The 14,412-nt window shown below is 57.1% G+C and overlaps 1 protein-coding gene across 2 annotated transcripts in view; it reads left to right on the plus strand.

Annotated features, from left to right (window-relative positions):
• AGO2 (argonaute RISC catalytic component 2) overlaps positions 1–14,412 on the plus strand; it is a 93,707-nt gene that overhangs the window by 51,383 nt on the left and 27,912 nt on the right. For both annotated transcript variants that reach the window (XM_070382717.1, XM_005910394.3), the window contains exons 3-10: positions 1,454–1,574; positions 6,534–6,715; positions 8,350–8,486; positions 8,984–9,118; positions 9,758–9,845; positions 11,063–11,210; positions 11,899–12,018; positions 12,161–12,283. In XM_070382717.1, the coding sequence (XP_070238818.1) occupies positions 1,454–1,574; positions 6,534–6,715; positions 8,350–8,486; positions 8,984–9,118; positions 9,758–9,845; positions 11,063–11,210; positions 11,899–12,018; positions 12,161–12,283 (1,054 nt within the window). The remainder of the gene's footprint in view (positions 1–1,453; positions 1,575–6,533; positions 6,716–8,349; positions 8,487–8,983; positions 9,119–9,757; positions 9,846–11,062; positions 11,211–11,898; positions 12,019–12,160; positions 12,284–14,412) is intronic.

Consider the following 14,412-nt stretch of genomic DNA (forward strand, 5'->3'; position numbering starts at 1 on the left):
TGGATTTTTATTGAGATTGAAAGAGTGAATTTGTTTGGGAAATTGAATATTCCTGTCCATGAATATGGTTTGTCGGTTGGTGGTTTTGTTTTTAAACATCTTACAGTGTTTTCAGCGCCCCAATAAAAGAATCGTGTATGCCCCTCGGAACTAGCTGTCCCCTGTCCCTCATGCCCTGCACACTTGACTGTGGTGAAGTCCGCTCTTCATTGTAATAGACTTCATGCTCCCTTTAGGGAGGACCACATTGGTTTGACTGATTTACTCCAATCCTGGGGGAGAGAGGAGCCATGAAGGGTGGGGCTTTCTCTTATTTTGTTCTGTATCTGTGTTTATAAGTGAGGTTGTCCCATAATTGCCTCGTCGTGTTTAAGAGAAAAGTTGGGGGTTGTGCCCTCTTAATTCTGTTCACAATAAACTTGAATTCGGTTGGGTGATTTGTTCTTTGAATGTGGGTGGAACGTCCCAATAGAGCCATCTGGACCTTGAGTTGATGGTGAAGTCTTGACCAAGAAGATGGGGTCCTCGAAGCTTGGGGAGCAGTGGTCTGGAGACAGCGTGGAGGAAGTGGCCGCCTTGTCGTGGGTGGCCCAGGGTAGTCTGTGGAGCGGCAGGTGAGATTGCACCCCGGCTGCTGGTCAGGGCGGTGGGATGGGGGTCAGAGTGGCACCAGCTGTCCTGGTGGCTTCATACCTTCCGGGCTAGGCTCTCTCGGTGGGTGTCAGAGGCTTGGTGCGTTCCTCGTGAAGCCAGCGAAGCAGAGGCAGAGGCTTACAGCAAAGCTGAGCTCCGGTGCGCCTCCCCGTCCTCTGCCCTTGACAGAGTCAGGAGGTGGGCGTGCAGTGATGCTGTCCCGGGTGTGCAGAGAGGCTGGTGGGTGGACAGGTAGGCGAAGCAGGGCGAGGTGGGGTCACAGCCCGTTTGGTCCTCAAACCTCACAGCAGAACAGCTGCTTCGTGCCCACCAGGTTCCTGCTGCCCGAGGAGCTCACCGCCCCAGAATCTCTGTCGCTTACAACAGCAAACCTCCATGTCAGGTTCAGGGTTTTTGTTCCAGAGCCCAGACTGAAAAGGCAGCAGTACCCAGAGCGTGTTCTGCCACGGGTCACAGAAGCGCGAGGCCAGGCCGCGCCGGCCACCAGTGTCCGTGGGCCGGGGTGCTCTGTCAGAGGGCAGGGCCCTCAGCCTCAGGAGGGGGCGCACTGTCTGCTGGATGCGCATGCACAGTGAGGTCGTGGAAGGGGTTCTCCTGTGTTTGAGCCTCAGGGTGAGTGAGTGTAAACCACACAAGGGTCTAGTTTGGTTTCTTGTAGAAGTAAGTTGAAAGTCAGGTTATTAAAACAAGCCACAGGGCTTATCAAAATTGCTTAAAAACCATTGTCAAAAGAATGTCATCCTTGTATGCCCTTTGCCTGGTTTTGTTGACGTTTTGCTCCTATTCTGTCTTGTTTCAGGGAAATAGTGGAACATATGGTTCAGCACTTTAAAACACAGATCTTTGGGGATCGGAAACCAGTGTTTGACGGAAGGAAGAATCTCTACACAGCGATGCCCCTTCCGATCGGGAGGGATAAGGTGAGCTCATGGAGGCGGGTTGGATGGATCAGTGTGTGAGAGGTCAAGCCTGTTGTCCCTCTCGTCACATGCAGAGTCACTTCCCCCAGGGGCAGAGAGCCCCCAGCGGTCGTGTGCTTCATGGTAGGGTCCGAGGACGCCACCTTCTGTGGGCTGTGGTTTGCAGCGGCAGAGGGTGACATCATCTGAGTCCAGAGAGAGAAACTGAGAACATCCCGAAACCATGAAACTTTTAAATGTGAACCACACACGTGTGCGCATGCTCCAGGCCAACCCCAGATAGGAGCCTGCATCATGGGGTGGGTGTGTGAAGACCTAGAGAGAAGTGTGTTCGTGCAGGTGTAGACGAGTGCAATGTTGGCAGCAAAAGCAAGTGGTCACTCGGCTGTAACCAGCGATTCGTCCAAAGTGATACCACGATTCATCAACCTGGGAGTCGCGGTTGAGTTAATATGTCACCTCTCCTTATTGTCTTTATCCTTGCTGTGGCTTTATTTAAAAAGCAGTAACCCTTCTGCCTAGCAGCTGCCACTTCTTGGCACGTCTTCCAATCACTGGGCTGCCCTGCTTTGATGATAGGTGTTGTTTGTAAGAGAGGAAGACCAAAGAAGGCGTGGAAATCATTTTTACATGTACTGGGGGGCGGGGGAGAAGAACATCAAAACACAAACAAGTAATTGAACAATTATCCCAATAAGAATGTAAAAGCTGATTCCCTTAAGGAATGACCTATACAGTTAGCCTCTTACCAAGAGAGTCCCTGAGAAGAAAAATAGCTCAGAGCTTAGAGGATCTGAGATCTGAGGCTACTGCCTGTGACTTGCAAGTTCTCTGCAGACAGAACATTGTGGTTTTGCTTTTGCATTTTAATGATAATCTTAAAATGACTAAGCTCCTCTACTGGGCTGGATGGCCAGCAGGGCCGATTGTTTCAGCTCCCAGCAGCATGGCTAGAAATTGTGGTGCTCTGATAGGAGGCCTCCGTTAGGGCCGAGGCTGGGCGGGGCAGCGATGAGGACCCCTGGGATAACAACCTGCCTCTCACCAGCCCTGCCTGGTTCTGGGGACCTGATGCCAGCCAGTCAGCTGAGCAGAACCATCTCTTGCAAATGAACATGCTCTCTGCCTTTGAAATGGGGCTTCCCTCGTGCTCAAATGGGAAGGAATCTGCCTGCAATGTGGGGGACCCGAATTCTATCCCTGGAGAAGGCAATGGGTGGACCCATGCCAGTCTTCTTGCCTAGAGAATTCCATGCAATACATTCCATTTACAGTGTATTAGTTATAAAGTTTTGCGTCTAATTTGCATATTTGTTTTTCTTTAAGTTGTATAAGAAAGAAAAGCCTAAGGAGTTTACTCACAGTGTTGTCTGTTCGTATTTATAATTAGGGACTGGGGGGCCTGAGGAATATTTTCCTTGAGAAGGGATGGGGGAGGATGTGTGGTGGTCAGAGCTGAGACACGTCGTTGTCGACGTCGACACGGGCGCGGGGTGGTAGTGGGTGTGGGCCAAGTGCCGTCCTGTCCCTGAGTAGTGGTGGGGCCTCGGGTGAGCTGTCTCTCCTGCCACCCTGTAAAATGGAAGGTGGTGTGCTTGTGCCCCTGCCAGTGAGCAAATGCTCCCTGAGACGGCATCTCCGCTCTTCGTGTTTCCCCCATAGCCCTGGGGCCTCTGTTAAGTGCTGGTTCTGGTTCCGGATCTGCGGTGTCTTCAGCTTTAAGCAGCTCTCCTGAGTGATGCCCACCCAGGGCAGGGAGGGGCGTCAGGGTTTAAAGTACTTAGTTACAGCGCTGGGGACATAGCACATACTTAGCAGCTGCTAACAGTGACGGTTGCAGGTCTGAGGGTTTGCTTCTGTCGTCTTAACTGCTGCTCGTGTGGGGTGTCCGGTACCCACAGCAGCACTTTGGGCATCTCACCAGGTTTTGGTGGGCACTTTGCATGTGCGTGCACTCGTGTCCGAGTCTTTGCGACCCCATGGACTGTACCGCCAGGCTCCTCTGTCCATAGGATTCTCCAGGCGAGAAGACTGGAGTGGGTTGCCATTTCCTCCTCCAGGGGGTCTTCCTGACCCAGGGATCGAAGCTGCGTCTCCTGTGTTGGTAGGCCGATTCTTCACCATTGAGCCACTTGGTGTCTCCTAGCTTGAAGCCCACCCATCTTCATCCTTTCCTCAAGCGGGCTTAGAGAACCTGACCACAGCCTCAGGGTCTGGTTTGGGTGGAGTCTCCAGATTCCAGAGCCCTCCTTCCAGTCACCTGTAATGTCTGTCACATATTTGCAAGGTGCAGAAATTAATCTCTTCTTCCGTTTGGGAGCTCACGTGAGATGCTGCCCTTTTCTATTCCCATACGTTCACATCTTGAAGCAGTGTCGTCTTTTTTTTTTTTCCCTTTTATGTGTGCTTTTTTTTCCATACACTACTTTTTTTTGCATCACAGGCACTTGTGTAGTAAGAGGAAATCCTTTAATGTCCCCAGTTGCCCCTGGGGTGCGGCTGCCTGGGGTGTCCACACCATGCCTGGGTCCCGGACCCCTGGCGGGCAGCTGTTGTCCTCCACTCCTCATCTCTCTTGCCAGCCCTCCCTCCTCCGTGCCAACCCCGTGCTGGCTGAAAGCCCCTGCATGCCAGGTCCACCTTCCCTTCTCCGTGCAGGAGACCGAGGAGCTGTCTGGGCTGCTCGCCGTGCAGGTGTTGCTCCTGGCTTGTCGTCAGCAGGGATGCGATGTGAGTTGCGGCCAGGAGCGTGTTCGCTTGTTGCCCGTGGTGCCCTCCCTGCGGGTCTGTGGACATCTGGGTGAGCAGAGCCCGTGGCGAGCAATGCTCCCGGCCCTCTCTGCTGCTCCCTCCAGCCACACAGCGGCTCCAGGCGGGACTCTGCTCTGTCACCCCGGTGATGCTCAGACAGGAAGGACCCAGCGTGTGACTTGCGTCTGTCTGCAGAGGTCGGCCCTCGGGGCCGTCTTCCGTTTTCCAGGCCTGCTGTGATGCCTCTGCTGACGCTGCCCATGGTGAAAAGGTGGCAGGGGACGTCTTCCTGGTCACGGCTCCTGTGCGCTGGCGTCCTCGTGCGCTGACGTCCTCGTGTGCACGGTGTCTGTGACGCCGGGGGCTGCCCGCTGTCCTGCGTTAGAGACGATATCCCAGAGGAGCCGGCTGCAGAGGGCGGCCTCTTGAGGCGTGTCCGACGGAGAATGTCGCAGAGCCTGGAGCTTCTTCCTTTCCCTTTTTGCCGGGGACCGAGAGGAGGCTGGTCTGGACTACTTGAAAACAGGAGGACCTCTTCCTGAAGGGAAACGCCCCACCGAATCCCCACTTGGTGGGATTATGGAGGCATTTCTGAAGAATGACGTTAACAGGCATCTAATTTAGCACCGGTTCCCAAGCACGGCGGGCGTGACGTGCCCTCTGGAGTCAGTGTGTAAGGGGAGCGGGTGTGAGTCCCTGCCGCCTCCTGGCTGCGCTCTGCGGCCGCACTCACGCCTCCCCCACGCCTCCCCGGCTGCCCCCACAGCCCCCGTCCTGACGACTCCGGTTAAGCTGGTGCTCTCTTGACGGCTTTTGCCGGCTATGTGTGCACCCTTAACATGTCCTCTGTCTTGAGACGAATCTTCCGTCACTGCCCTCTGTGGCCAGCTTCTGTTGAGTGTTAGGTGCTTGAAATCCATCCCCTGGGAAGAACGGGCTCCTTTCTCACGCTCTGCTGATCCTTGGATGGAGCCTGGGCCGTGTCTGATTTGGGGCCTGCATGCGTCCTAGGCATGCAGGGCTCCACATGGTCTGGGTGCTGCTCTGGGGTGTCTGAGAGGGATAGCAGTGTAAGAGGCAGTGCTCCCTGAGGGCGGGGGGTGAGTGGGGGGTAGTGCAGGCGTTGGGGGCGGGGGCATGAGAGTGAGAGTGAGCCCCCCCTGAGGGCGGGGGTGAGTGAGGGTAGTGCAGGCATTGGGGGCGGGGGCATGAGAGTGAGAGTGAGAGTGAGCCCGCCAGCCATCGGCAGGGCCTTTGACACTGGCCCCCGTCTGCCCTTTCGTGGTGGTGGTTGAAGCTGCTTTCTCTGCCTTCTTGGCCCTGGTGATGCTGGTCCCGTGGCACCTCTGTGCATGGGTGGGCACGGACAGCCCTGCAGCAGTGTTGCGGCCTGTTTGCCCGAGGCCGAGCCTGGGGTATGATGTCCCTGCTGTCCACATCCTCCACTGAGTGGCTATGGTCTCCCCGCGTCGTACTGGCGACAAGTCTAATCTGACAGAAAGGTTGGAAACGTCCGTCCATCTCGATCATTGTTAGTGTCTTGCTCTGTTTTGTCTCGAGTCTGTTCTGAGAAGGCTCATGCTCATGACTTATTCACTGTAAAACTAGCTTATGGACTCAGAGACCCAGGAAACAGGAACCCCCCACCCCAGATCCTCTGCAGTCTTCTCAGTCCCACCCGAGAAAGAATAACTGCCCAGGACCCCCAGAGAGCTGCCCACACCCCCTTCCTCCGTCCCAAGAGCAGCCTTGTTTGTGCCTGCGTCCCGCTTTCCCCGTCCTGGGGTTTCCTCCTTGTGGAAGCCACCCAGCCCCCAGCAGTGCTGGCCCCTGGCTCCGGCCGCCACTGTGTCTCTGCTCAGGCTTGGGAGGTCGGGGCCTCCGGGTGGGGGGCACGCCCGTCCCTGTGCCCTTGGGTGGAGGACTGGCTGAGTCTCGCTGACCTCGGGGGCTCTGGAAGACAGCTGGCCCCAGGAGGGGTGCGGAGCCTTCCACATGCAGACCCACCACCCCCAAGCCAGGCCTGAGCTCAGGGTCTCCCTCTCCGCCCTGTGGAGGAGCTGAGCAGGGCTGAGTGGGGAAACTTGTACGGAAACTGTGCTCTGCTGGCTTGGCCACGGGGAGGCGCCTTTCAGGGCCGTGGAAGCTCCCCACTCTGGCTTCCTCAGAAGAAAGCTTGAGTAGCCGTGTGCTCGGGTCCCCTCCCAGGTGGAGCTGGAGGTCACGCTGCCGGGAGAAGGGAAGGACCGCATCTTCAAGGTGTCCATCAAGTGGGTGTCCTGCGTGAGCTTACAGGCGTTACACGATGCACTTTCGGGGCGGCTGCCCAGCGTCCCCTTCGAGACGATCCAGGCCCTGGACGTGGTCATGAGGCATCTGCCGTCCATGAGGTGAGGACCGCCTGTGGGGTGGGGGCCGGAGGAGCAGGAGGGTCTGCCTCCAATGCCTCCGTTTCCTGAGAACGTGAATCTGCTCTCCCAGGATGCTCTGGGCCTGGGGGTCAGGGTGGTGGCACACACGGGTTTATAGGACGAGAGCAGCAGCAGTGCCTGTCAGGAAAACGCACTGGCGGAGTCTCAGTCGGGCACACACAGTCCCACTGGGGAAAGAAGAGCTGCCCAGGACCCCCAGGAGCTGCACTCACCCCCTTCCTGTGTCCCAAGACAGGCACACACACTCCCTGACTCCGGGCGCGTGGTCACTCCACCCGGCACGTGAGCTAGGTCCCGTCTCTTGGTCGCCCGTGCACCCGTGTTCCAGCGCTGTGCTCAGCTGGCCTGCGCCACGTGGGGGAGCCTTTGGGGGCCTTGGGGGTTTCCCACTTTGGCTCTGTCCTCTGGTGTTTTTCCCCCACTTATCACGGCATTTGAACCTGCTGGGACACTTGGACGGCTCGTAATTGACCACACAGAGGCTCGAGTTGCACAGGTGCCCGTGCGGAAGCTTGGGCTTCTCCTGGGGTCGCCTCTTCCTTCCACATGCGTCCCGCACAGTGGGACCTCAGGAACTGTGTGAATGATTAAGTATAAGAAAGAACACTTGAAACTGAAATGAACCTCCAAACTGCGCTTTCCCAACCCTGACCAGAACTCTGAGATGTGAGTGTAAGAGGAGGCGCCTTGAAGAGCCGGGTGGGTTTTCACAGGGGGCCCTGCTGTTCTGCAGACAGAGCAGGCTGTCCGTCAGGGCAGGGGTCCCCACCACCCCCAAATGTAGTCTGTCACTGCTCGGAACTGTTGCTGGGGGAGAAGGTAGGTAGGTGAAAGTAAAACAAAAACAACACCTAAGGGTTGTTGCCAAAGTGTCAAATCCATTTTTTAAGTGAGCAGCAGGAAGTGCTGTGATTGTTCCCCACCCCCCGAATCCCTCTGAATTAATCACCATTACCTTTATCATCAGGAAGAAAGTCTTTGGGAAAAGTGGAGAAAGAGGCAGGATGAGCACATCTGAGGGGAGGTCGAGAGCGGGCTGCATGTCCTGGGTGGTGGCTGCGTCTACAGGCAGCAGGGTCTTCCCTTGGGGACCCTCAGCCATACCGCAGCTGCTGACTGCTGCCCTGAGAGCGTGGGGGCCTCTAGCTCTGAGCTCTGGCGGGAACTGGCCCTGGGAGGGGTGTGGATCCTTCCACACGTAGACCCATCATCCCCAAGCGAGGTCTGAGTTCAGCGTCTCCCTCTCCGCCCTGTGGAGGAGCTGAGCTGAGGGAACGGGCGTGGCCCGGGGGCTTGGTCTACGAGAGGTCCTTGGCCTTCAGCTCCAGACGCCCTGAGGCCCGGGCAGGGCCTGTCCAGCTGGCCGACCGTGGCCACCTGCACTAGCACCCCAGCCCACTCCGCCCAAGAAAGGTGTGATGTGCTGGCTGCAGACAAGGCACCGAGGTGGGAGGGTCCTGTGGGAAACGGGAGGCAGGACCAGGCCACGTGCCCTCAGCTCTCAGGGGGACGTTCTCCCGCGTGTCCTCCACATGTTGGCCATCCTCAGGGTGTGTGCCCGCCAGCCCCCCTAGACGAGGCTCCTGTTCCAGGTACACCCCCGTGGGCCGCTCCTTCTTCACGGCATCTGAGGGCTGCTCCAACCCACTGGGCGGGGGCCGAGAGGTGTGGTTTGGCTTCCATCAGTCCGTCCGGCCTTCTCTCTGGAAGATGATGCTGAATATCGATGGTAAGCAGAGCCCCGGTGCCAGGGTGGGGTTCAGGAGCAGGGCCCCTGGGGCCAGTTCTGCATGCACCTGCTCGTGAGCAAGGGCAGCAGCGCTGAGGCTTGACCGTCAGAGCCTCTGCAGGGTCCCTTCCCCAGACAGTGGCTCGGTGCTGCGGGGGCTCCCAGCTGCCCTTGTGTTGGATAAACTTCAGCGAGATGGAGGCCAGGAGGTGGTCAGAAACTGCCAGAAAACCCACGACTTGTGGCTGTAAAGCCCAGTTTTACTCTCAGAGGTGACCTTAGCCTCTGTCAGCCCCTAGTGCTGCCCTGGCTAGAGTGGGCAGTGGCAGTCCGTGCCCCAGCGCAAGTCCCCACTGCCACACCCCCGTGCCGAGTCCGCTCCATGGTCAGGGGGTGCGGAGGCCAGGTGCCCTCCTGCCTGGCCCGGGGCTCGGCCGTGGAAGGGGCTGCACCAGGCAGACCCCGTCACGTCTGTGCTCTTCTCTTCCCGCCCACAGTCTCGGCAACAGCGTTCTATAAGGCACAGCCAGTCATTGAGTTTGTTTGTGAAGTCTTGGATTTTAAAAGTATTGAAGAACAACAGAAACCTCTGACAGATTCCCAAAGGGTCAAGTTTACCAAAGAAATCAAAGGTAAGCAGCTGCCTGCCTTAGACCCGAGGGGCACACGGCCAAGGGGGCCCACATTTCTCCTTGGAGGCAGGGTCAGTCAACGTCAGATTCGTCAACACAGGGACAGGGTGGCCCATGATGTCTGAGCGCGGAGCAGCCCAGGGCGGCAGCACGACTTAACCAGCGTCTCAGACGTTCCAGAACATTGGCTCCTCTCTACTTGGGGTGTCTGTACGCATCAAGCTTGGTCTCCACTCAAGGAAGTGCAGTCCAGGGCACCGTGGTCGGGCTGGGCCCTCCTGCCCGCCATCTGGTTGCTGAAACGCCCCGGAGCCTGGCCGTCAGCACCTGTGCTTCCCGGGGGTGTACAGAGGCCAGCAGCAGGGCTTTCTGCTAAAAATAGCCCCTCAGGAAGCACAGAAGGCCATGGGCGCGGACGCCACGCTCTCAGCGGAGCCCACGTCGTCCACTGTCTCTGAGCACAGTCCTCGGGCTTCGCCACCCCTGGGCCGGGGGCACCCCTGCGGGTGAGACAGCCCAGCCCCAGGCCCTGTGGGTCTGCGGGTGATGGTACCCTGAAATCCAGTGGTCTGTCAGTGGGGTGTGGTGACAGGCCAGGCCGAGTCTTGATGCTGAAGCCCAGCCGCTCTGTGTCCTCAGGTCTAAAGGTGGAGATAACGCACTGCGGGCAGATGAAGAGGAAGTACCGCGTGTGCAACGTGACCCGGAGGCCGGCCAGCCACCAGACGTGAGTGCCCCCAGCTCCCCCAGCCACCGCACGCGAGTCCCCCCAGGCTCCCCCCCAGCTCCCCCTAGCCACCACACGCGAGTCCCCCCAGGCTCCCCCCAGCCACCAGACGTAAGTGACCGTCCCTTCAGACTCCCCCCAGCCCCGGCCTCCTCTGTCACTCACAAGTCCAGACTCTGCATGGTGACTTCTGGAAGTGCGCCTTTGGCTTAGTCGATCCATACTTCACATCGTGGGATGAAATTATAAAATCCCACCTGTTGGAGGCAGTAGCGGGGATGAGATTGGATGTGATGGGGTGGGTGGGGACTCCTCGGGGTGGCTGGGGACTCCCCGGGGTGGGTGGGGACTCCCCATCAGTTTTCCTGAATGTCACCAGTGCGACAAGGGCTGTGTGGGCTCACTGTCCAGTCCTCTGCAGTGAGCAGGGGCCGGGCAGGGTGGTGGGCGCGAGTGGACACTGCCTGGACTCGGCCTCTGCAGGGTGCCCTGTCACAGCACAGGCAGGCGGGGTCCCCGTCAAGGTAGCAGGTGTCCTGGCCACACGGGGGCCCTGCTGTCTAAGCCGTGTGGCCCCCTCACCCCACCTGGGGCCTCCTGGCTCTAGTGGGGACTTGTTAGTTTTATTTCGTGGTCATTCCAGGAGAAGCACCTGGTGTGTCGCTGGGCACTGGTTATAGCAGGGCACCCAGGGCCTCGTGCAGCAGGTGGCCAGGGTGAGCCTGTGTCCTGGTCCCCGTGCCCGGCACCCTTGGCCCCAGCCCAGCCTGTGTGACCGCAGAGGCCCGAGCAGACGCTGCTTATCCCTTTTGCCGTCCTGTCTGGAAGGTCTCAGATTGTCTGGGGCGGGCTCATGGAGCACGCAGCCTGTGAACAACTTTCAGAGTCGGTGCGAGGCGGGCTGGAATGCACACAGGCCGTTCTTCCTGGCTTTGTCTTTGTCCGGATCCTTTCCAAGTCCCCTAGATGTAGGTGTCTCTTGTGATTACTGCATATCGTGAGTGGGGGGGTATTTTTCCCTTTCTGACTCTGGAGATAAAACAAAAGTTTGGGACTTGGGTATGTTCCCAATGACCCAGAGGGCATGGTGTGGTTTTGACTGCTTTGGGTGGCCCTCCATCTCCTCCATCCCTGAGAAAGCAGACCCAGGAAGGCTGCGTGAGCAGGTGCGTGGGGCCCGCAGCGGGCTCTGGGCCTGAGCCGTCTCTCTCCCCTAGGTTCCCGCTGCAGCAGGAGAGCGGGCAGACGGTGGAGTGCACGGTGGCCCAGTACTTCAAGGACAGGCACAAGCTGGTTCTGCGCTACCCCCACCTCCCATGTTTACAAGTCGGACAGGAGCAGAAACACACCTACCTTCCCCTGGAGGCAAGCCCCCGCCCTCTGTCTCTGTGTGCTGGGCCCAAACTTTGTGACTCCCGCCACTGTGGGACCTCAGGCAGGTTCACAGACGTGGTCTAGCCTGTTTTCGCATTAATAATAAGATGGGTTTGGTAATTCATAGGATTTGTGTGAAGGTCAAGATCATGTGTATGTGTGCCCAGCAGACCCCTGGGACAGGAAGTGTAAAATCCACTACTTTGGATTTTGGAGTTTGAAGAATAATCGCCCGGGAAAAGATCAAATACTGAAATGGAGATCCGAGTTCTAACTATTTTCTGTTAGTGTTCTAAATTCTCAGTGCTTGTCCGGTTGCTTGAACATCTGGGCCATGGTTGGGTTTTTCCCGTCTGTGTCCAGAAGGTAGACAGCTTCCCTTCCCAGGAAGCTCTGCTAACGGTCCTGTCTGAGGACTGGGCCCACACAGCCGTGCTGAAGCCCCAGGCCCGCCCGCCCTGCAGCTGTGTCTCTTTCCCTGCGCAGTCCCCGGGCTCTGTCTGTGTTACACCGGGTTTTCTTCGGGGGTTCTGCTGTGGACCGGAGGGCCTCCTCGGGGCTGCCGTTCCTGGTGGATCTCAGGAACCAATCCCCGCCCCCGCCCCACCAGTGTCTGTGCTCAGCCCAGACCCGCCCGCTCCCAGCCCCTGCTGACCCCAGCTCCCGTGTCTCCTCGCAGGTCTGCAACATAGTGGCAGGACAGAGATGCATAAAAAAGCTGACCGACAATCAGACCTCAACCATGATCAGAGCGACGGCCAGGTCGGCCCCCGACCGGCAGGAAGAGATTAGCAAGCTGGTGAGCGTCCCATCGTGGGTGCCGGCCTCGGGTGGGGACGGGGTCCCCGGGCATGGCACCCCGGTGCTCTGGACAGACGCGGCTTCTGGAAGGAAGCAAAGATCGCCCCTGACCCTGAGCCTCTTCTCTCTTCCCTTTCAAGATGAGAAGTGCCAGTTTCAATACAGATCCATATGTTCGTGAATTTGGAATCATGGTGAAAGACGAGATGACAGACGTGACCGGACGGGTCCTCCAGCCGCCCTCCATCCTCTACGGGGGCAGGGTAGGTGGTGCGCTGGGCGGGGCCACTCTGCTGGTGCTGGGGGTATGTGCCGAATGCTGACGGTGAAGCAAGAGCGTCCAGCCCCCTTCCCCGCCCCTGGAGGTGCAGACCATGGTCAAGGAAGAGTTCTAACCCCCTTCCCTGCCCCCAGAGGCGTCGACCACGGTCAAGGTAGAGTCCTTCCTGCTCCTGTGTGAACCTGTAACAGCTGTTGGGCTTCGTAGAGGACTGGTTTCCTTGAACCTTTAAAGTTTCCTGAGTCCCCCTTTTGCTTTTCTAAAGGTAAACTTTATTACCCCACCAGACTTTTAAAGCCATCGTTCTTTGTGTGAGGGGGATGCGGTCAGTGATGAATTGTCCACAAGCTCCCTGCTGCCTCTCTGCTTTCTAACTGTTGTTGGGGTGGTATTTGGGCACAAGTACCTCAGTTTAGTTAATGCAAATGTTTGACCTCTGGCTCTGGTCAGTATGGTCCTGACCCTTGAGCCCCTTAGGGCTCCTGAGAAATTATTCTTTTCTCCTGGGCTTTTCTCCAGCAAGGTGGTGGGTAGGCGGGGAGGTGGAGCGCAACTTCAAAGGTCACAACTTTGGGAATTCCCTGGCGGTCCAGTGGTTGGGACTGGATACTTTCGCTGCCGGGACCTGGGTTTAATCCCTGGTCAGGGAACTGAGATCCTACACACTACGTGGCCCCCAAAAAGGAAGAAAACGCGGAAGTCACGGTGCTTGTCCATCAGGGAGCACCGTGGGAGCCTGCTTCCGCCTGACCTGACTGCTCCACCGGGGGGGCGGGGCCTGTAGCAGGCTTTCGTTTTGTTTTGTTTGCGGGTTTTTCCCTTTCTTATTTTAAAATGCAAGTTGTATTTATAAAAATGTTTAAAAGTTCAAAAAATGCAAAGAATTATAGGGGAAAATACCTCTTTTTTCCCCACATCCCAGTAGATCTCCCAGGAGGCAGTTCTCTTTGTAAAATCACCCTAGGGATTATCCATGTGTTTTTTTTACTCTTTCTTGTGTGCATAGCAACGTATTAAATACCCTTCTATACCTTGCCCCTTTTAACTTACTGTTTTCTCTTAGATCACAAGGAGGTCTTGGAGTGCGTATGACACGTGGCTCCCTCATTGTTCTAGAGTGTTGCTAGGTAGTCCCCTGTGGGGGGTATGCCCCCTGGGCCGTGGGTGTTTGGGGCTGCTCCCTGCTCTCTCCAGGAAGCCTCCTGGCTCCTCCTCAGCACCCTTGTGTGCCTGGGAGCCCAGACACTGCACCCAGGGCACCTTCCTACCTTCCTGCAGCCCAGTGGGGAGGCGAGTTCCCCTTTGCCTGCCAGAAGGAGTGAGTCCTGGTAAAGCCAGGACTGCAGGTCCTGCGTCTTTAGTGAAGGCAGGAGGCGTCTAGAGAACAAAACAGCTCTTTAACCTTGCAGGAATGTTAGAATCCTAAGGATTCGAAGTTTCTCATGCTTCTAAATGAACAAATTTTCCAAATCTCTTAACCATTATAGTGGGAGCAAACAAGTCTCATCACGGGCCCTACCCATTGTCCTGTCAGACAAAACATTAAATGTCCCCCAGCAACATTCGTTGATGTCTGGGGTCTGACAACAGCCCACCATGGTGGTGGCTCTCTCTCTTACAGAAGGAGGCTGGCCAGAGTAGGGTGCTAGTTTAGAAAAAAATATGAAACAAAAACATTCATTTCTGTAATGTTTGACTTTTACTGTATACTTGTATTACTTTAATAAGAAAAATAAAGTGTTTTCCATTAGAAAAACGGAGTAAATGAGCACAACTCAGACACACTGAGTCCTGCAGGGCCTTAGGCCCACAGGCTCTGCTCCCTCCAGCGGCCCTTCCTCCCGCTCCCTCGAACTCCAGCATCACTTGGAGGCAGCTAACAGATTCCTTAGGTGACAGTCAGTGTTGAGCCCTGGTCCTTTCTGGTGGAGAGATGACAGAATCAAGCAGACGCATCATCTGTTGTTTCTGTTCTCAAATGGGAGTAGCTTGAACAACGGCAGGCAGTGGGGAGCGGGGCACAGGGGGCTGTGACTCGGTCCCCACTGGCTTGTCCGCCCCCAGGCACGGGGCTAGGAGAAGCGCCCTGCTTCCGTGCCCTCCCTGGCTGCC

Source organism: Bos mutus, chromosome 14 (assembly GCF_027580195.1).
Source record: "Bos mutus isolate GX-2022 chromosome 14, NWIPB_WYAK_1.1, whole genome shotgun sequence".
Taxonomy (NCBI): domain Eukaryota; kingdom Metazoa; phylum Chordata; class Mammalia; order Artiodactyla; family Bovidae; genus Bos; species Bos mutus.